The sequence below is a fragment of the Pseudorasbora parva genome, chromosome 1 (assembly GCF_024679245.1).
Source record: "Pseudorasbora parva isolate DD20220531a chromosome 1, ASM2467924v1, whole genome shotgun sequence".
NCBI classification, from domain to species: Eukaryota; Metazoa; Chordata; class Actinopteri; order Cypriniformes; family Gobionidae; genus Pseudorasbora; species Pseudorasbora parva.
The window spans coordinates 23102648-23125189 of record NC_090172.1 but is presented as its reverse complement, the minus strand read 5'-3'; the positions used below and the strand labels follow the sequence as shown (position 1 = coordinate 23125189).

At 38.2% G+C, this 22542-nt stretch overlaps 2 protein-coding genes across 2 annotated transcripts; one reads left to right on the top strand and one right to left on the bottom strand.

Moving 5' to 3' along the window:
* Nucleotides 1-4135: 4135 nt before the first annotated feature.
* On the bottom strand, nucleotides 4136-6248 carry smim20 (small integral membrane protein 20). Its single transcript, XM_067449519.1, has 3 exons — nucleotides 6087-6248; nucleotides 5308-5364; nucleotides 4136-4456 (listed from the first exon to the last, which is right to left on the bottom strand). Exons 1-3 carry the CDS (start codon nucleotides 6193-6195, stop codon nucleotides 4416-4418), a joined length of 207 nt encoding a protein of 68 aa, XP_067305620.1. The 5' UTR covers nucleotides 6196-6248; the 3' UTR covers nucleotides 4136-4415.
* Nucleotides 6249-6459: 211 nt separating this feature from the next.
* plaa (phospholipase A2-activating protein) lies at nucleotides 6460-21535 on the top strand. Its single transcript, XM_067437332.1, has 14 exons — nucleotides 6460-6671; nucleotides 7419-7612; nucleotides 7725-7825; nucleotides 9477-9597; nucleotides 9763-9930; nucleotides 10017-10152; nucleotides 10239-10408; nucleotides 15302-15453; nucleotides 15616-15835; nucleotides 18229-18291; nucleotides 18380-18451; nucleotides 18563-18670; nucleotides 19803-19970; nucleotides 20771-21535. Exons 1-14 carry the CDS (start codon nucleotides 6523-6525, stop codon nucleotides 21340-21342), a joined length of 2394 nt encoding a protein of 797 aa, XP_067293433.1. The 5' UTR covers nucleotides 6460-6522; the 3' UTR covers nucleotides 21343-21535.
* The last annotated feature ends 1007 nt before the right edge of the window (nucleotides 21536-22542 follow it).

Below are 22542 nucleotides of genomic sequence, written 5' to 3'. Positions count from 1 at the left end.
TAATACAGATATGATCCAGAATCATTCGGAGGCAGAAATAAATTGAACAGGAGAAACGGCAACAGCAGGACGTCCGTCTCTGTGGTATGTACTGTATTTAGTGGCCTGTCAAAATTTGCGCTTGTTTACTCGCAGTTTATGAGGACATGATTCGGTTTATGGACTATTTTATGCGACTAAACCTTAGCAGTAGCAAGCAAAACAGTTTTGCACATCAGACTAGTGTAACGTTATACATAGAACAACAATGGAGTAACCGTTAGCGCATTTGAATGACGAAGCACGCGATTGTGTCGTTTACTGATGTTTACTCACGCGACGATAGCCAACAGCATAGACATTTGAAGCAGTTTTACTCACCGACTGCTTCCAAAGCAGGACCGAACCTTTATCGCTGGGACCGCTCCGTCAAAAACACACTTCTTTGGTATGATTTGGTGAAGTCCTGTGACAGCAGTGACCGTGGAGATCCACTTTGCGACGCGACTGAAGCGATGTTGTGAAGCTTCCAGACATTTCTGTGTTAAAAACGGTTCAAATGCAGCGCTGCCTTCCCGGAATGCTGTGCTGAAGCGTTGAAGTCGCTTGATGACACCCATAGGAATAAAGTGGAGCGCGGCGTGACATAAGTTTTCACGGACGACTGGATCTGCAGCTGAGAGAGTGTTTATGGGCGTGCATTTCCTCTCTTGTGTGCGTACACCCTACCGGGAGAAGAGCCCGTGCGGCCCATACAAGGACCTTCCGCTCTGTTCACGTCAAGCCGACCCATACCCGAAAAAAAACTTTCTGAAACTTGTGAGAAACCGGAAGGAGTATTTTTGACACAGAAATACTCCATCAAATGTCCAACATTAGTTTTTGAAACTTTGTCTATGTTTAGGATGGGAATCCAAGTCTTTAACAGTGTAAAAAGCTCAGTATGCATGAAACAGCATTTCACCCCCCCTTTAATGTTAATCAAACAAAAAAAGTAAATGAGAGAATCATCCACTGCTTTTCACTGAATTAACTTTAGTAATTTTAATAAGAATCAATGTGTATTTAATTCACATGACAAAGACCACAGAGTTGTATTGTTACAGCTGATTATTTAATCATAGGCTTTCTGTATAGGCTATTGTTATTAGTAGGTTAAATTGTGTATGTCCTATTGTTTGTAATTGTATTTTTTATGGTATTACTGACTGTTGTTTGTTGACAGTGAAACTGCTCTGAAAGAACATTTAAGTGGTAGGGAGTCATTTTGGGGTTTTTATGAATGTCTTGCTTAGGGCTAGAAGTCTGGTTTAGTCTAGGTACTGTTTATAAGTTTACTTGTAGTAAAGTTTAATGTAAAGTTGCTATGAAAAAGAAAAACTCTAATGTTATTAGAAATGAGTAAACTGTAAGGAAAATAATGTGAAAATAACAATTAATGATGCAAACTTAATCAAATGTGAGACAAATTCAAATTCTGCTGTAAAATAGCTCTAAAAAAAGACTGCAATGTCATAATTCAGCTCTAGTCATTTCAATGTTGATGCAGTTGAGTACAATAACAGTGTCGTCGCAAAATTCATTAAATACGAAACAAAGTCAGATCAGCTATTAAGCAGCTCTACGGAAGACAATAGTGTGTCCATCAAGCTCAATTCAGTTCAAGTTTTATATCCACATCATCAGTATCGGTGCAGTCAAATCGATATATCGAAAATATACTTGAACTTTACTCAAGTTTACTTAATAAAATGACCTTGAAGTAACTTATTTTCTGTAAGGAAATAATTTCAAATACAAACATCAATATCCATGTCTGTTTCTTCTGGAGTCTGAGCACTTATTTTTCCCAATGGAAATAATTTCATCCATTTAATTTCCCAATAGCTTTGGCTGGATTGTCGGTTCCCGTCCCATTACTGACAACTAGAAAAGTGCAAAAGAGGCTTCAAGTTTGTCTCGAGTTCATATCAGCAGTACAATCTGTGGACAGCTGTACAATAGAGCCTTAACAGAGATAGTGACTTATGAAACAGCCATCTGACTCCCTGCTGTGAGTGTTTAACTCTTTCACAACTAAACCTGATAAAAGCCTGGACTCTTTAAGAGAGATGAAAGCCCACGAGCGCACTCAAAACCCCTTTGGGTATACGTGAAGGATTGTTGTTTAGAGGCCTGTCGGGTAACTTCAAGAATGTTGCACTGGTCGCTCCAGCTCAGTTTTTTTGACATTTCCCCATTGTGGCGGCTTCTGCTCGCATCCAAGGCCTTGTCGTCGTTTCATGGAATCTATGTGAGGAATGAGAGGAATTTTGCGCTTTTCTCAGTCTCTGTTTTCCTCTCTTCACTTCGGGTTGTCCGAATGGCCAGGACCCGTTTCTTTAGTTTTTTTGAACGGTGACCAACAATAACAACATCCCATAAACAATGGAGTCGCTTGAGTTAATGGGGAGTGTGGGGGGGTGAAGTGTTATTGCGTTTGGCAGCTGCTGCGCTGGCAGGCTCTCGAGTGAGGGTTAGCAATGTGCTCTTTGTGGTAGTGAGGAGATATTATGTCAGTTCTTGGATATGCGGCAGGCCTCGCGGGACAGAGGACTCTGCATCCTTTAGTAAACCCCCTCCGTCTCTTCTCTGTTCCTTTCTCACACGCATTCATTTTAACAGACACAATGCTGCTGACAATGCACCTGAAGCAACTTTAGTTCACTCAATCATGGTTAATAGCAAACTAACAAAGCACAAGTTAAACATTTTGCTTATCTAAAATACACATATAGCCTACAGTGTATAGGTAAAGTGGCTGAGCATGATACCGTGTCGTACTTATTGCTGTGTTTAACCTGTGCAACACTGTTGAAGATCTAATTCATTTGAATTCATTGGACACACAAAGTGCTTCGGTAAAAAGGGGCAGGGCCTTGGGCCTCGTCGATGCACAGGTGCTGGCCCAGTCCCGTTGCCATGACAACATGTCTTAGTTGGCACAAGGTCCTGGCCGAGGTGTGCTGCACTCAAGTTACAGATTTTGAAACTTTTGAGGGCCAAAGGCCTCTTCCAATTCTCAGTGCCAAAGTAACACAAGAAATCTAATCAGGGACAATAGGAACAAAACTATTACAAAAGCACTGCTGAGTGGTGAAAATTTCCCTAGTGAAAAATAAATGTACCAAAATGTCTTTAAAATACATTTATTTCATGCTAAGTACACTACACAAAACATTTACATATTTATGTTCTTAATTTAAATACCATACAATTGTACTTTTGGTATACTCGCTATTAACTAGTTGATTATTAGCATATATATTAGGCTATTGGCTGTTTAAAGCACATATTAATGGTTTATTATGCATCACCATATTCTACATCCCTTAATTTAAATTTATCTAAACTAAAATGCTACAATCTTACTAACTATTAATAAGCAGTAAACTATAAGTTTATTGAGGCAAAAGTTGCAGTTAATAGTAAATGTGTTCACCATACTAAAGTGTTACTATATTGGTATACCATATTAGTCTGCTAAATAAGAACTATTTTTGATGCACTTTAGTTATCCTTAAGTAATAATAAGTATATTTGATTGTGCTGAAATGGAACTATAGCAAGTATACCTTAAGCACACTTCAAATATTGTTGACTATTATACATTTATCACTAATAGTGATATTAAAACATAATTTACATTTACATTTACGCATTTGGCAGACGCTTTTATCCAAAGGGACTTACATTGCATTCAAGGTACACATTTTTTTTAACATTATTGTCAATTTAGGCTTAATATTAAGAAATGTGCAATAAAGAAGTACTTCAAATAAAGTTTAATTATAATATTTATACCAGTATGTCTCAAGCGATGTGTCAGTAAGTATGTTCATGTAGTATATTTGGTATGAAATAAACATATTTTAAATACAATTTGGTAAAGTTTTTTTTTTTTTTTTTTGGTCAAAAAATGTAACAAAAAAGTATCCTGTGTGTAAATAGCTAAACTAATGGAAAACAAAGTTTTTGTGTCAGATTTGAACCAAGCAAAGTTAAGATTCTGCTGTAGTGTTCATGAATGGATAACTAAAGGTCTGATAATATTCTTCCCACAAGATGAAGGGACCGCCATCTAGTGGTCAATTATTTGGTGAAACAAATAGGCAGGTTGAGGAACAGTTCAAGATATTTTATTAAGAATAGAAAGAGAACACTATGCCATTCCTTAAATACACCAGATATAATTCATTACAATTAAATAAATTCATGAACATACTATTTTTTTAAGTGCAACATTTTTAAGCAACACAAGAAAATCCTTAAAGCCTCATTTGATGCATTGTAGCAAAGAGTTATTTGTAGGTGAATCACAAATACTCAATCCTTACTGAGTGATACATCAGTCATGTTAATTCATTCCGTTTTCATCCACACATGTATCACTGGAATCATGATTTTGGCTTGTAGGGATCAGACCAGATCTTCACACCTAATTGAAATAAGACATAACATGACAGTCATAATGAATCTAATGTCTGTTAAATATCATTCATATGTGCCTAATGCAAATATGTAGTAGGCAATGTACTAGATCTGCATTCCTGAAACTAAATGATCCTACTTAAAGCTTCAAACTATAAATCACATGCAGAGGTGGACGAAGTACACAACTTCATTACTTGAGTAAAAGTATTAATACTATTGTTTAAATATTACTCCAAGTATTTATTTAAATATTACTACAAGTTAAAGTTGTAAAAATTGATTTTTACTTAAGTAAAAGTACAGAAGTATTTGTTTTCAAAAGTACATTAAGAATTAAAAATGTCCTTTTTTATGTCAACGTATTATTACTTTATGAACATTCTGACATCCATCTTCTTTCATTTTTGCTATAAACTATAAATCAGTGTTCAAAAAATGCTAGGAAATCCTTGAACATCACGTGACCCTACAAGATTTTTCTGCAAAAATCCAAATACTTTATAAAGAAGAAAAATCATCCACTCTGACTTTCAAAGCTGCTACAGAAACGACTTTTGACTTTGAGGACCTTGATAGAAATGTAGTGGAGTAAAAAGTACGATATTTGTCTTTCAAATGTAGTGAAGTTAAATTCATAAATTTCCAGAAAAAAATACTCGAGTAAAGTACAGATACTCAAAAAGTGTACTTAAGTACAGTACTCAAGTAAATGTACTTAGTTACTGTCCACCTCTGATCAAATGTGTGATGTCATATCACATTTATGTTTACAGTCCTAGTCCTACTTGCTAACAGTATAATAAATCAAACCCCCTCAACACTTGACAGATGTCATAAAGAGTGAACATGACTTACCAACAGGCTGCACATCTGCTTGATTGACTCCAGCTCGATTCATCTTCTGGACCTGCTCTGTAAACACATTTACAAAAATTGACTGGGGGGGGAAAACTGACGTTAAACTTTTTATCGGATGAATCTTACAAATACAAGACCTTTACATTTTGGGTTTTCTGTTTGTTTGCCTGATTTCCTTTTTTTTTTTTTTTTTTTTTTTTTTTTACAAACTAACAACGATTTTTAAAAATGAATTTCAGTGGTGTTCAGGGATATTTGAAAATACTATTTAAACATGTTGTAATTTTGAATTAGGTTTTATTTTCATATGTATTTTAATTTGAGTTACAGTATTTTTAATGTCTATGTATATAGCTTTAATTTAGTTTTAATGTTATTATTTTATTTTAGTACTTAAATTACCAAACAATATATATAATTTCAGTACATGTTTATTTTATTTAATTAATGTTAATAATCACGTTGGTGTTCCTCATTACTTTAATCAAATATTTAATAAAATAACATTTTTTTAAATTTAATTCAGCGTAGATTACAGACAGCAACACATTGTACAGTGACGTATTTTTCCATCACAATAAAACAGTAATAATCATATGTATATTATTTGCATTAATGTTTCCACTACCTAAACCGAAACTGATAAACTGATTATAAGACTACTGGTTCACAAAATGCAATATAATAGAACGTGAATCTATTTTAGATTGCATAACTTTACTAACAACAACACATGTGCAGTGTCATAGTGACTAATGTCAGTGATAAAGACTTACTGTAGTCTTCAGTGTGAGTGAGAGGATGGAAAAATATTGGATAAAAAGCCACAGCAATAGCTGCAATAAAGCCTCCAAATATGAGCGTTATCCTCTTATTTGTGGACATGATTTTCTTAGATTCAACTCATCCGAGGACAAAAATCAACTCAATTAAGCCTTTCCGGGGTAAAGTTCACATATTAAAAACAAGTTAAAAGTCTTCTGTTAGTCAACAGTTAAATATTGGAAGTCTATATACACAATTATTATAATTTTAAATATAATTTACATGAATATGCTATTATACTCGTAAAATGTTAAATTGCGTGCTAACGGTATAGCAGCACATCAATTGATGCTGGACTTTTATGTTGTCGACTGTTTTCCCGTCATGCTGTGTGTGTAGTGTTGCTGTGTCAGTGTGTGTAGTGATCGCTGTCTTTCATCAGTAATAATGTCCGGTAGTAACACATACAGACTGCGCTGCTCTCTCCCCGCGCACGAGATGGATGTCAGGGGTCTCGCCGCTGCCGCATATCCCGACGGAGCCTTTGTGTCCGTGTCCAGAGACCGAACCGCACGGGTCTGGGTACCAAACCCAAGGTACATCACCAGCAGCTTCCTCCTTGCTGTCTATAATACCGGGGTTGCTTTTGTTTTCGTTGGTTACTAAGATGAGTGGTAAATAGTTTGTAGAGTTTATGTATTGAGATGGGCTGGTAAATCAAGTGAATTTTGTTAACTCATGAGCTTAATATCTGAAATGAAACTGACCGGTCTGGGATTGCTGACAGCGACCGATCAATAGATTGTAATCCACTATTGTAACATTAAAGGGATAACGTTAGTTCACCCGAAATGAATAAGACATGATTTTACTCACTATATCATTGTTACAAACCCGTATGGCTTTCTTTCTGCATCTTTTTCCATACAGTCACCCTGACCGAGGGTGTCATTTTGCCTTTTGTCATAACTTACATTGGCAGAATTGTCATTTTTGGGTGAACCAAAATCTAAGTAAAACAAATAGTCCTAAATGATATCACAGCTCAAATGTTATATATATATATATATATATATATATATATATATATATATATATATATATATATATATATATATATATAATTCACAATATTACTTTAATTTTTTTACTGTATTTTCTCTCTCAAATAAATGTAGCCTTGCTGACTAAGACACTTCTTTAAAACTTCTTACCACCAAACCTCAGACTTTTGAACAGTATTGTGTATATAAATGCTAAAATTTTAAATATATAAAGTAAATTACTATTAAAAATGGCATAAACACTGCTAACATCGCTAACTCTTCTGTATTTTGTTGCAGTGAAAACCAAGCCTTTACTGAGATGCTCTGTATGAACGGCCACTCAAACTTTGTCTCTTGTGTGTGTATCATCGCTCCGAATGAAACATATCCCCGAGGGCTCATCGCCACTGGAGGACACGACAACAACATCTGTGTGTTTTCTCTAGACCGACCAGACCCTCTATTCACTCTCAAGGGTCACAAAAACACAGGTACTATCCACTGCAAGTTATGTGTTACAGTGGTTTAACTGCATGCAGATGTTCTTGAAAAGCTACTGGAATGATTTCTGTTGCCATTCCTGGTGTTTTTGTGTGTTTGCAGTCTGCACACTCTCTGCTGGCAAGTTTGGCACAATACTGAGTGGCTCATGGGACACCACAGCCAAAGTCTGGCTCGGAGAGAAGTGCATGATGACTTTACAGGTAAAATGGTGGGGTTCTCTTCACCACAGTAGGGCTTCACTATTGAAATAAACGTAATGAAACCAAATTTTGTTATTTTGGAAAATAAAAGCTTTGGTTTATTGTTTAAAAATAAAGATTAATACAGTTTCACTGTAAAATAAATGTTTTATTAATACATTTTTAATTTATTAATAATTAAAATTGTATTTTACAGTTTAATAATTTAGTTTGCTTAAAGCTGCAGTCTGTAACTTTTTGCACTCTAGCAGTTTATAAACAGAATGCGTTTTGCGGAAGAACATTACAGCCGGATCTACTTCTCTCTGTTTATGTCTAAGGCAAGTCACGCAGGGACTGTGCTCCTCCGCAGCAGTTCCTACCAGTCTGGCCTGAAATAGTCCCCCCCAAAAAAAACACTTATTATAAGTGTAACATAATGATTCAGGGTGACAAAAACACGGTTTGGAAAATAGATTCATGTTGTACATTCTCATTATATAATTTTTGTAAATGTTTCCAAATTGGACCTGGAGTTTTTTTTTTGTGCATTTGCAATCACAGTTTTTATCAGTGAATGTTTTTTTTCCCCACAAATCGTGCAGTCCTACACTAGACTGGGTAAACCCAGCCTGATCTGCCAGCGATTTGATTTCGCCCGGCAACTCAGTCAGGAAACCGGTACATTCATTTCTACTGCTTCTGTTACACTTTTGCGGGAACCAATCACAGACTGGCTTATCTACCTGGCGCACTATTGGTGGGTTTAACGATGACAGATAGATGGTTTGTTGCCTGCTGATCATGCCTCTTGTGGTCTGATTGGTTGAAAGGACCAACCAATCGCATAGAGTCATTCAAATAATGCTTGTTGATCCCGCCTCTTGTGCAGTAGAAAATACAGAGCAGACTCCCCTGACCAATGTTCAATTTTAAATTGGGCTTGGTCTGGTGATAGCCAGACAAGTCCTACACCACAGCTTTTCTTAAATATCCCCCCCCCCCCCCCCCCCCCCACACACACACACACACAAACACACACTGTCTCTTTGTCCGTTTAAACCTAGTATTAAGATGCGTTTTGGTGGATTGGATCAGAAGTAAATGGTAAATAAATGATACATGGACTGCATTTATATAGCACTTTCAACCAACCCATGGCCACCAAAGTGCTTTTCATATTGCCTCACATTCACCCATTCATTCATACACTGATGGCGATGTCAGCCATGTAAAGCACATTTCAGCTTGAAACTTGGTCAGGTGAAACCGGGGATAGAACCTCCAACCTTCCGGTTTGTAGACAACCTACATGAACCACTGAGCCACTGCCACCCTAGTAGACAAGGGAGACACATTCCTGTTTACACATGGTGTTTTAATCCATCTCTTTTGTCCACTTTTGACCTTTTCCGTCATTTCTTCAAAGGGTAGGTTTATAGGTGGGTAAATGTATGGGCTTTTTTTTCCAGATCTTTCGATCTAATGGAAAAAGCAAGCTTGAGAAATGTACATATGAACTAAGATGAGTGAAATACATAGAGAGCTTCAGTTTTAGTTTCTAATCTGACAGCTACAAAACCACACCTAATACGCTCATATCGCCTGCGATCGATTTCAGTGCAGTTTGAATATGTGCTGACTGGTTTCCTCTGTTATTTCTGCTCCTCAGGGACACACCGCTGCTGTATGGGCGGTGCTCATTTTACCAGAGCAGGGCTTAATGCTGTCTGGATCAGCTGACAAGACCATCAAGTTATGGAAAGCTGGTCGCTGTGAAAACACCTACACTGGTACATTGGTGCAAATGATACCTCTAATTTGACAACAAGACAATAGTTTGATGCTGGCTATAGAATCTCTGGCTCTTGTTTAGTTTTAAAAGCTCTCCAGAAGGGGTCACCATTTGTAAAGTTTGTGACTCGGTGTGTGAGATATTTGAAATGTGTGTCCTGTAGGTCACGAGGACTGTGTTCGAGGGCTCGCGGTGATAAATGAGGTGGAGTTTTTCTCCTGCAGTAATGATGCCAGTATAAGACGGTGGTTGGTGACGGGTGAATGCGTGCAGGTTTACTACGGTCATACTAACTATATCTACAGCCTTGCTGTCTTCCCTAACGGACAAGGTGATTACCTTTAGTTCTGTCATATGTTTGGTACATTTTTGTGCATAAAATCTCCCATATTGTCTTATTTCCTTTTCCTGTCATAGACTTCATAAGCACAGGAGAGGACAGGACAGTGAGGGTCTGGAGGAAGGGGGAATGTTCCCAGACTATCCGTCTTCCCGCCCAGTCAGTGTGGTGCTGCTGTATTCTCCCTAATGGAGACATTGCTGTGGGAGCCAGGTATACAGACTATTTCTGGTTTATCTATCTTAACTAGTTGCTATTTATTAGCCTGCATGAGCTGAGCATATCACATTTCTCTGAAGCGATGGCATTATCCGTGTGTTCACTGAGAGCGAAGAGCGTGTAGCAAGTGCTCAGGACCTGCAGGCTTTTGAGGATGAGCTCTCCAAAGCAATCATCGATCCCAAGACTGGAGACTTGGGCGACATCAAGATAGAGGACTTACCTGGAAGAGAACACCTCAGTGAACCAGGTATGCCTTGTACACATGCAGTGTTTCAAAGAACATTAAGCAGATGTGTTTGTTTATAATGGATCTTTAGTTTGAATTAAAAATATAAACATAAAATACACTACCATTCAAGAGTATGGGGTTTTGAAAATACTGAATTAAGGCTGTCACTAACAATTATTCTGGTAATTTAATCAGTCGATTATTTTAATGATTATTCGAGCAATCGGATATTTTGTTGTGATAATAAGAATATACCCAAGCAAACAGTAGTTTTTAAAGTGACTTAAAGGGATAGTTCACCCAAAAATGGAAGTTAGCCAATTATTTACCATAAATCCTCTAATATAGGCCCGGGCCTCTATTTTACTCAAGCGCATCGCGGTCCAGGCCTTTATTGGAAGGAGGCCAGAATTAGAGGCAGGCCTCAATTTCTATTTGAGCAAATCAAACTACCAGTAGAATGAATAAAAATTAGTTTTTTTTGTCTATTTTAACCTATAAAATACTAGGTTCATTTATTGAAAACGTACAGTTACCATAACATTAAGGTATGCATACAGAACATTAACAACAAATACTGGTAATTCAGGCTAAATTCCAGTGTAGAAATATGGTAACAAATACATAGCAAACATAGGCTACCAGAAGTGCATTGTAAACACTTAACCATACACGGTGATAATTAGGTTATTGATTCATAACAAATGGCAACAGACACCTTACCGCTCCAAAGTTTAACCATTCCTGTCTCTAAAAAATCCTCCAATGCTGTTCAATCCTCGTCCTCCTCAGTTTCCTCCACCTCTTCATCTCTCCCTGTAAACTCCTCATCACTCGCGCCAGCCACTACAACAAGTTCATTATTGTACAGCTCCTCTTCGTCCTCCTCATGTTCTGCTGCGCGTCTTTCATCCTCGCGCAGGAAAAGTCTTAACGTTACTTGCAGCCTGATGGATGGGTTCTCTTCCACTTCAAAAACATATTTAAAGTCCTTTTTATAGAATTTTTATGCATCGCTGCTGTTTCACTATCACACAATGACGGATATAGAAGCAATGGATCATTGGTCTGATTGGTTGAAAGACTATCCAGTTGCGTACAGAGTCATTTGAACTATGCCCGTCGATCACGCCTCTTGTGCAGTAGAAAATGCAGAGCTCCCCAGACCAATGGTCAATCTTAAAAGACTGAGCTTGGTCTGATGATAGCCAGTCCATAAAAGTGCATCTATCCATCATATAACTGCTCCACATGGCTCTAGGGGGTTAACAAAGGCCTTCTGAAGTGAAGTGGCATGTTTGTGTAAGAAAAATATCCATATGTAAAACTTTATAGACTAAAATAACTAGCTTCCTGCTGTCACAGGGCTCTACATTTACGCCTGAAAATTACTGCGTGCCACAGTGAAAAAATATTTAGGCGCACCGGTGCGAGTGACCCCATCGATTCTCATGAATAGATGTGTAATACAATCAGAAAAAAAACTACAACTCCCAAAGTGCATCAACACTGAGAAACTGTTAGACTACGTTTCCTACTGCAATCAACTGCTTTTCATGCCTTCAGCCAGCAGAATAAGTGCAAAAAAGTGTGTGACGGATGGACTACACTTCAAACAACGACTGTTTACGAGGTGAAACGAGTGTGACGACGCAGCCATGCACACTAATCAGACGCCACACGATGATGATTTACAGACAAATCTAAATGAACTGGAAATACCACATTTGGATTATCATAAACAAGCTCAGAATTTAACGGATGCTTAGGGGCAAAAATGCCATCAAAAAATAATGTATTAATAATACATTTAAAAAGTTACTATATGTAAATTGAGACAGTATATCATGAAGATTTTTTTTTTACAAACCGTGTTTTTGTCTTATCCTGAAACACTATGGTACACAACACATCATAAATCCCGCTGCGGATTAGCACAGTACCTTCGCGACTCGCCATAGACACAAACAGAGAGAAGTAGATCCGGCTGCAATGTTCTTCCGCTAGACGCGCCAGAGGCTTACTAAGGCTTACTATTGCTCAGAGTAATTGATTGCATATGTGATACTGATCTTGTACAAAAGTCCAATAGACAAGTTGATATTAAGTAACAATGTTTTAGCCACAACACTGTCTATTTGGTAAAAAATCAAAGCCACACCAGAACTGATTCACGTCTCCAAGGGATTCGATTCAAATGAATCTGTGTTTTGAACTATTGACTGAATGAATTGCCGCCACCTACTGCCGGTTTTATTTTCATATTTATACTTTGCATGGACTTTTTATATAAAATATTAAACTTTTAAAGTTTCATTTGTACATATTTCTAAATTCAAAAACTTACATGTAAAACATTCATTCAACATTATTTACACATGTAAATGTGTCTAAATCCCACTTCAGATTGAGCTTGTGCCACTTCTGCAGTGCAAAGATGGATATTTTGATGCATATCTCATTTTGATTGGAAACAGTCTGATTGTGTCTAATTGTTCTCACTGAATTTATTGTTTAAATTAACATTTTAAAAACAACTTTTCTATTTTAATTTAAGAAATTGACAGATTTTGCATGAATTTATTAAGATGGATAAAAGGGATACATATGTCCTGTAATGGGAAAGTTATAATTGGAATACGTTTGATGGATTAGAAAGTGCTCCTAAATTTTTGTCTGTGCTCCTAAAACATTTTTTTTAGGAGCACAATTGCTCCTCAACAAAAAAGTTAGCGTAGAGCCCTGTGTCAGCGTTACGCAAGTCGAGTTTGGCAAAAGAGTAACCCTTGACACATGCATATTGACCAACTCAGATGTGCTGAAGATAGAGCAAAACAAAACACTGGTCATGAACTAGAAGTCTAAAACGAGAATTTTTAAAGAGAAATGGAGGAATATTTTTATATAAGAGGGGCTTAAATTTGTTGCCTAGCCCTATCCACAAGAGGCTTCAAAGCATGCTCTGCTCCTGTACATCGCGTCAAGGGTTACTCTTTTAGCGCAAGTCGAGTTGCCTACCGCTGACCACCAGAAACTAGTTAAAGGGGTACTTCAGCGCTGGGAAGATGAATCCGTATTTAAACTGGGACATCAATGTAGTAGACATGCAAAACTATTTTTGAATTTGGTGCCTTCTAGACTGAGAAAAGACAGAAAATGTATTTTTGTCTCATGGGGATGAAAGACTACAATTCCCAGAATGCTTCGCTGCCCTGTGAGGCCATTCCCAAAGCCACCGCTACTGGATTACTTTGACTGAGTTGGAGAAGACACTACAATTAAAAACTGAACGTGTCTGTTCAATATAATGAGTGAGTCACCGCTCGAGTATCACAGCACTGAGCACTAACTGCAGAAGTCAGATACATGAGCTGAATGAGCTCTTGTGATGACAGCTGAGGTAATCGCGACTACACTCGCAGCATACATTCACAACGCGAGTTCAGTCTGGCGCGTTTCAGTTCATGCCTGTGCAAGCTTAACTTTCATAGAAATTAATTTGAGAAGTTAAAAGACTTACATTGCTCACCATAGCTCCGTTTACATGAGTGCCTGTAGCTGCGAGCTGAGCTCTGAGTGTGATCTCCCATCCCCCATGCGCGGGTTCAAAACATGCGGAAATGGCTCCCTCTGCTGGCTGTAGTCTTTAGCCTTTGGGCAAACATTCCTCCTATGATGCAAATATCGTCAATTTGCGTCATAGGAGGAATTTTTCCAGAAATAAACTGCATAAATCTCTTGTCTCAGGGGGATATGAGGGGGGAAAGCACAATCCTTTGAATATACTCCAGGGTTTCTACTGATACAAAGCCATATGCTAATCACTGAAGTAACCCTTTAATTTAATCTATAAAGTATTAAATATGAATATTTTTCTTACACAGACATGCCACTTGGCTTCAGAAAGCCTTTATTAACCCCCTGGAGCCATGTGGAGCAGTTAAATGATGGATAAATGCACTTTTATGGACAACAATTCACTGTCATTATAAAGCTTGGGTTAGCCAGGACCTTTTTAATATAACTCTGTATATAATATAATTTTATTCGTCTGAAAGAAGAATGTCATATACACCTAGGATGACTTGAACGTGAGTAATAACGGGGGCAATTTTCATTTTTGGGTAAACTATCCCTTTAAAATTAGGACATTCAAACGATTAATCGTGATTAATCACATCCAAAATAAAAGTTTGTGTTTACATAATATATAATATAATATATATTTGTGTATAATGATTATGTATATCTGAATACACACAAATGCATGTATATATTTAATAAATATTTGCATGTATATATATATATATATATATATATATATATATATATATATATATATATATATATATATAATGCATGTATGTAAACACAAACTTTTTTTGAAATTGCGATGAACACTGCTTATTTAGAAACATATTGATGTATTGTCCTGTGTTGGCGTAGGTTTATAAATTATTTCCCTTAATCTGATAAAATGGTGCACATTGCACTCCCAGATGAACTTTATAAGCAACCCAAACTCACAGCATATGCAGAGGTATAGTTTCCACAAAAAATGTTAAGCAGCCGTTATCAAAATTGATAGGAAATGTTTCCTGAGCAGCAAACTAGCATATTGATTTCTGAAGTGACTGAAGACTGGAGTAATGATACTGAAAATTCAGCTTTGCCATTGCAGGAATAAATTAATTTGAAAATAAATTAAAATTGAAAACAGTCATTTTAAAATGGAATAATATTTAACAATGCAGCCTTGTTGAGCATAAGATAAAAAAAAATTTTCAAAACCCCACACTTTTGAAAGGTAATGTATATTAGTGTGCATATAAGTATTATATTACATTATTTTATATTATACATTTATATAAAATCTAAATGTTTGCTCCCTTTATTATGGTATATTTTTAGGGAATCGTGATGGACAGACGCGGCTCATAAAGGAGGGCTCTAATGTTGAAGCGTATCAGTGGAGCATGAGTGATGAACGCTGGGTGAAGATTGGAGATGTAGTTGGCGGGTCTTCTCAGCAAAGTTCAAAGCGAGTGATGTATGAAGGCAAGGTGAGACATTAGAGGATTTTGGTCACATTGTATTTTGTATGGTGTGTCAGTGGTTTGAAATGAATCTTTGTTTAATGTCCAACGTTGATACTCACCAGAGGTTAAACCACAGCTAATCAAGTTGCAATCATGTTGTAACCTCTGTGCTTTCTCTGCCTAAAGGAGTACGACTTCGTCTTCACCATCGATGTGAATGAGGGCGGTCCACCTATGAAGCTGCCTTACAATGTGACTGATGACCCTTGGCTAGTAGCTCACAACTTCTTGGAGAAGAATGACCTTAGCCCCATGTTCTTGGATCAGGTGGCTAATTTCATCATCGAAAACACTAAAGGCCAGACTCTTGGGCCAGCCCCCGCCTCGGTCACAGACCCCTTCACAGGTAAATGGATCACGAATAAATGCCTGGTGTTGTATATATTCACGTACCAGTGTTTCCCATACGTTTATTTATCTGTGGCCGTCTGCCACAATATCAACATTGACCGGCATAAATAATTTCAGTGCGTCATATTCATTAACTAGACTTCTCATAATAACATACAGGTCCTTCTCAAAAAACTAGCATATGTGATAAAAGTTCATTATTTTCCATAATGTAATGATAAAAATTAAACTTTCATATATTTTAGATTCATTGCCCACCAACTGAAATATTTCAGGTATTTTATTGTTTTAATACTGATGATTTTGGCATACAGCTCATGAAAACTCCTATCTCAACAAATTAACATATTTCATCTGAACAATAAAAGAAAAGTGTTTTTAATACAAAAAAAGTCAACCTTCAAATTATTTAGTTCAGTTATGCACTCAATACTTGGTTGGGAATCCTTTTGCAGAAATGACTGCTTCAATGCGGCGTGGCATGGAGGCGATGAGCCTGTGACACTGCTGAGGTGTTCTGGAGGCCCAGGATGCTTCGATAGCGGCCTTAAGCTCATCCAGAGTGTTGGGTCTTGCGTCTCTCAACTTTCTCTTCACAATATCCCACAGATTCTCTATGGGGTTCAGGTCAGGAGAGTTGAGGCCAATTGAGCACAGTAATACCATGGTCAGTAAACCATTTACCAGTGGTTTTGGCACTGTGAGCAGGTGCCAGGTCGTGCTGTAAAACAAAATCTTCATCTCCATAAAGCTTTTCAGCAGATGGAAGCATGAAGTGCTCCAAAATCTCCTGATAGCTAGCTGCATTGACCCTGCCCTTGATAAAACACAGTGGACCAACACCAGCAGCAGACATGGCACCCCAGACCATCACTGACTGTGGGTACTTGACACTGGACTTCAGGCATTTTGGCATTTCCTTCTCCTCAGTCTTCCTCCAGACTCTGGCACCTTGATTTCTGAATGACATGCAAAATTAGCTTTCATCCGAAAAAAGTACTTTGGACCACTGAGCAACAGTCCAGTGCTGCTTCTCTGTAGCCCAAAAGTAGCTTGACCTGGGGAATGCGGCACCTGTAGCCCATTTCCTGCACACGCCTGTGCATGGTGGGTCTGGATGTTTCTACTCCAGAATCAGTCCACTGCTTCCGCAGGTCCCCCAAGGTCTGGAATCGGTCCTTCTCCAGTCTTCCTCAGAGTCCGGTCACCTCTTCTCGTTGTGCAGCGTTTTTTGCCACACTTTTTCCTTCCCACAGACTTCCCACTGAGGTACCTTGATACAGCACTCTGGGAACAGCCTATTCGTTCAGAAATTTCTTTCTGTGTCTTACCCTCTCGCTTGAGGGTGTCAATGATGGCCGTCTGGACAGTCAGGTCGGCAGTCTTACCCATGATTGCGGTTTTGAGTAATGAACCAGGCTGGGAGTTTTTAAAATCCTCAGGAATCTTTTGCAGGTGTTTAGAGTTGATTAGTTGATTCAGATGATTAGGTTAATAGCTCGTTTAGAGAAATGCTAATTTTTTGAGATAGGAATTTCTGGTTTTCATGAGCTGTATGCCAAAATCATCAGTATTAAAACAATAAAAGACCTGAAATATTTCACTTGGAGTGCAATGAATCTAAAATATATGAAAGTTTAATTTTTATCATTACATTATGGAAAATAACTTTTATCACATATGCTAATTTTTTTAGAAGGACCTGTAATAAGCACCATTGCACAGTTTACGATTACAGTATTTCACTAGATTTGTAATGAGACTCATTTTTTAAACTTGTTTTCCGCCAAAATAAAAGTTTGACTACGGTTTCTGTCAAAATAAAAGTTCACAGGTTTATCTCTTGCATGTATAGAAATGAAAACAAAACTAATGATGAAAAATACATCTCACAACTTTCATATCACAACTAAAAAGAAGTTTGAGTCCCCTTTAAAGTTCAGGTGTAAGTCAATGCACTGACATTTCTTTGTTGAATTTGCACACGGAATATGGGCTTGAGCTCTTAATTTTGAACACTTGATTGAATTTAACCTTAACATTTCAATTAAGTGCTATTTGCGCTATGTTTCACATACAAAAAATTCGGTAGACACATGTAACAGCCTATGCTTGTAACACAACCATACAATGTCTGCCATCAGACATCATATGTTTTATTACATACCTGAAGACATCTACATGCCAAAGTTAAGTTATAGTCATAGTGCCACCACCTTGTAGCAGGAAGTGTCGAAAATAATGTGACTGATGAAGTCCTCCTGTTTTTATATACTTAAATGCATATTATCCACCGTGCTCTGTTTCCCTAAAGCCCTTGGCGGTGACACGGGTGAGAGGGCTCTTTCATCGCTGCTTGCAGCTTTAATATTCCTCTTGTGTTCTCAGGTGCAGGGCGGTACATCCCAAGTTCAGTAGGCGGCCAAGGATTTGGGGTTGATCCTTTCACAGGTAAGTCTTTTTGAATAGCAAGTTATTTTTTAATACGAAACCAAAGGTTTTTGTCCTTTACGAGAGATGTATGTATTTTTTTGTGCAGGAGCCGGTCGGTATATTCCCGGCTCAGAATCCCCAGGCACAGTGCCTTCAGGCGGAGCTGATCCTTTTACTGGTAAAATGCATAGATGTGCATATGCATATGTGCAAATACAACTGCCAAACTCACGCATAAATCATGTCAACTAATAATCTCTCATGTTCACTACCTCTCAATCCTCTCCAGGTGGCAGTGCCTATTCCTCTTCCTCTCTCCAGAAAGCTACAACAAACATATTTTTCCCAAATACCGATGGAGTTATGTTTGAACAGGCGAATACTACTCAGATTCTTGGTAAGTGACACTTTTACATCAGATTTTGACTTCGTCAAAGTCTCGGCTCCAGCTCTAAGATATAAGTTGGGCCACAGACTTTCAGGGTGGGCTGAAAAATGGCAAAAAAAAGTGCCATAAAGTTTTTTTTTAAGACACGGTACCATGGTAATAACATGATATTCTGTGAAGCAGTGTTATTTTATTATTATTGATGTACTATTCAAGTTTTTGTTAAAGGTGCACTACAGTATGTAGGATTTTATATCCAAAAATCATTAGGCCAGCGTTATATATTTTGTTCAGCTTAGTTCTTACAATATCCTAAATGTTTCCAACTATTTGTAAATTAGAACAATGAACCGGGATATCTGAGGGAGTCGCCTGTCTGTTGCGTCATATCTGCGATACCCTCGGTTTACGGTTTTATTCTGCAGAAGCTTTACTCTTAGCAGTGTGAAAGAAGATTCACAGCATCGACACACACAGAGTAACGTCATAACATCATTTTAAAATGGCGCCGGTGACTGTGTTCCGTCATAATAAAAGTCCCGCTGCTCGTGAGCAGTGTGTTGTATAACAATCGCTCCAGCGGCCGTGCTCAGCTCCTCAACACTCGGTCCTGCTCTGCTTCATACTACAGTAACGTTAATAATCGCATCCATCAACATAATTTCTGCCCGAGTCCTATCCTGATTATTTTCCACCGGCTGTGAGGTGAAGAACACACGTCCCAAGATTCAGAGCTCAAACTTGGTCATCAAACTACACCTTTGTTTTGAATAGGCGCCCTCTAGCGGACGGAAAAGTTACATAGTGCAGATTTAATATTTTTAATTTTAGTTATTTAATCACTTTAAAATCAATCTAAATAAAAATGAAAATTGTTGCCTCCTTGACAACTAAAAAATGGTTTTAGTACAGTCAAGTTAATGATTAAAAATCCCTGCTGTAAAGCATATTGGAGTACCATGTCAATACAGCAAATCATATGAATGCATTTAAAGTGTTTTTGACTTCATCTCTGTGGTCCTCATGATTGAGTGGTCCAGGCCACGCTGGAGACCCGGTGCTGCTCAATCTATAATGTCATACTTGCTGACAATAACCTCTCCTGTATTGCCACCTGACATTTCCCCAATATTACGTATAGGTAAGCTTCGGGAGCTGAACAACACTGCTCCTGCGGACCATAAGCTGAGTGACGCTGCATTGGACCGTCTGGAGAAGTTGTTAATCCTAGTTGCAGACCCAAAGAATCAGGAGCAGCCTACAGCTGATCAGATCAGTGTTCTCTGGAGGACTAGCCACTGGCCAGAAGGTAAGACATTGAGATGACTTCATTAAAAAATATACAATTAAATATTACCAATGTTTATGGTAACACAATGTTTAACTTGTGAACTTGTTAATGAACTTGTCCTCGGCATTTAACCAATCCAAGTTAGTGCACACACATTAGGAGTAGTGAGTAGTGAACACACACTGCAGATCTGACTGGTGTGATTCGGAATCTGGGGCCAGTTGCATTTAAACTATGTTAAAGCTACACTGTGTAACTTTTTTAGTTTATTCTTAGCTAAAAACACTTAGTTCTTTCAAATAAATCATTAATGTATATTTACTTCTTTCAAGCAATAAAGTATTCTCGTAAGTTTATAATATGCCATTGAAAATACATACGGGTGGGAGGTTTGTATGCTGGTCCCCATGTTGCTCCTCCATCTTAAAAGTACATTAGCCAAAGAGGGACATACCCATAAATTCAAGCTTCGCCTTTCGCATTTTAACACTCGATGGCACCGTGTCGAATGTGAAGAGGGGGATTGCCATGTTAATCTTGGACTAAATCGGCCACCGTAAGAGTTAAAACGAAATCAGAATTGAGAGGAACAGAAACTAATATTCACTGATGGTCATATACCTTTTCACCGCTAGATGGGGGAAAATATCACACAGTGTAGCTTTAAGACTGTGTCCAACTAGCACTTAGTCAAGGGGTAGAAAATCAACTTTTTATGTAACTTAGATTGTTTCTCTGGCAAAATAGGCCAACAAACAGATCGTAGTAATTACAATAGTAAAGTTCAATCAGTAATGAGTCATCGTCTCCCTCCCCAGACATCGTCTTCCCTGTTTTGGACATCCTGCGCTTGGCTGTGCGCCATCCTGAAGTCAATGCCCAGCTTTGTGGCGGGACAGAGGGTGCCAGTCTTTGCAACCATCTCCTGGGTCTCATGTCCCCCGAAGGCAGGCCTGCAAATCAGATGCTGGCGCTCCGCACTCTCTGCAACTGCTTCTCAGGGTCCCACGGCCGCGCTCTACTCTTGGGGCACCGGGACACGGTCCTCTCCCGGGCCGGAGACCTCCGTGCCGTCTGCAACAAGAACATCCACGTGGCACTGGCTACCCTGTTGCTCAACTACGCCGGAAGGTTGTACGGTCAACCTGCTGAGATCGAGGCCAAGGCACAGTGCTTGTCAGTGGCTAGCACTGCCTTGGAAGTCGTACAGGACAAAGAGGCTGTCTTCAGGCTGCTGGTGGCCCTGGGGACCACAGTGGCCGGGGACAATACCGCAAAGGACCTTGCACGATCTTTGGGTGTCAACTCTCAGATTTCTAAATATGCCAGGGTCTCTGATCCGGCTAAAGTGGGGGAGTGCTGCCGACTAGTGCTTGATGAACTGCAGTGATGTCAGGAAGGTGTCAACCATCTTCTTCTTTCATAACTACTCCTCCGTGATAAAAGCCACTCTCTCAGATCTCTTAAACCTCAATCTCTATATCATTAGTTTGTATTTAAATTTTCACATTTTGATGCTGAATGGATATGAATGAATGCATGATGTGAATAAACACTGGTGATTAATCTAATTCGTTCATAAAGCAAGACTCATGTTATTGATGTAGTTCAGTGGTTCTCAACTTTTTTTGACTCGAAGAACCGCGCTGTCCAAAACAATATTTTTAGGCTAAAACCGCGTCTACACCGGCGTGACGTGACTAAAAAGTAAAGAAAACCCATTATGGTATACTGTCTATCCTAGATGAGCCTCGTTCCTTTTCTGACGTATGTATTTCCAATGCATAATGCAGCTGCATAATTTTGTCTTTTGGCACGTAATGTATAGCATCAAGCTGACTGACTCAAAATGTCACACACATTTTCTAATTTTTTATTAACAGAAACAAATGGCCTGTTTCCACCAAGTGATACAGTACATTACAGTACGCTACGTAATTATTTCCAATTCGATTGTCAAAGTTGTGAATGGTATCAAAATACTGTACCATACCACAACAATTATTTGGGACCCTTCTGTTTGGGTACCCAGCACAGTAGCCTGGTACCTACCTATGGAGCTAGATTCACTGTAGAACATTGATTGGTTGACAGAGAATCGTCACTTGTACGCGCTACAAGGGGAAGGACAACACAGGTGGCATTTTTTTTTTTATGTACAGGTGAAACAATACTGTTGCAAAACGGTGTTTTTTAATCTTGTGACAAACAGCCACATGCCGAGAAGCAAGAACAAGATCTGCTGTATTGTTGTTTACTTTCGCCGATCGCTGCTTTCCGGCAAACACAACACCTATCAAGTAAGGGAACTGTTGGCGGTGCAAACGTAAGTCGGATCAGGGTTTACCGCCCCGAATCGCACTGTACAGCTTGGTGGAAATGAGCCATAGAAGTATTGATGTATTAAATCAATGAACCAAGATTCATTTTGTGATTCCAGAAGTTTCAAGAACTATACAGTATATTCTTGAAAAAAGAAATCTCAGTTTACATATGAAATTAAAATGTTAAACATTTTTATATTTTTATACACTTTAAAAAATTAAAATTTGAAATTGAGATTATTTTAATATATAAAACCTATTAATAA

Bases quoted from the DNA above. Each gene is read 5' to 3' on its own strand.
- plaa (XM_067437332.1), top strand. From the start codon at position 6,523: ATGTCCGGTAGTAACACATACAGACTGCGCTGCTCTCTCCCCGCGCAC. The intron at 10,409-15,301 runs GTATGCCTTGTA...GTATATTTTTAG, and splicing joins AGAACACCTCAGTGAACCAG to GGAATCGTGATGGACAGACG. The intron at 18,671-19,802 runs GTAAGTGACACT...TATTACGTATAG, and splicing joins GAATACTACTCAGATTCTTG to GTAAGCTTCGGGAGCTGAAC.
- smim20 (XM_067449519.1), bottom strand. From the start codon at position 6,195: ATGTCCACAAATAAGAGGATAACGCTCATATTTGGAGGCTTTATTGCA. The intron at 5,365-6,086 runs GTAAGTCTTTAT...ATGTGTTTACAG, and splicing joins CACTCACACTGAAGACTACA to AGCAGGTCCAGAAGATGAAT. The intron at 4,457-5,307 runs GTAAGTCATGTT...TATTTCAATTAG, and splicing joins AGCAGATGTGCAGCCTGTTG to GTGTGAAGATCTGGTCTGAT.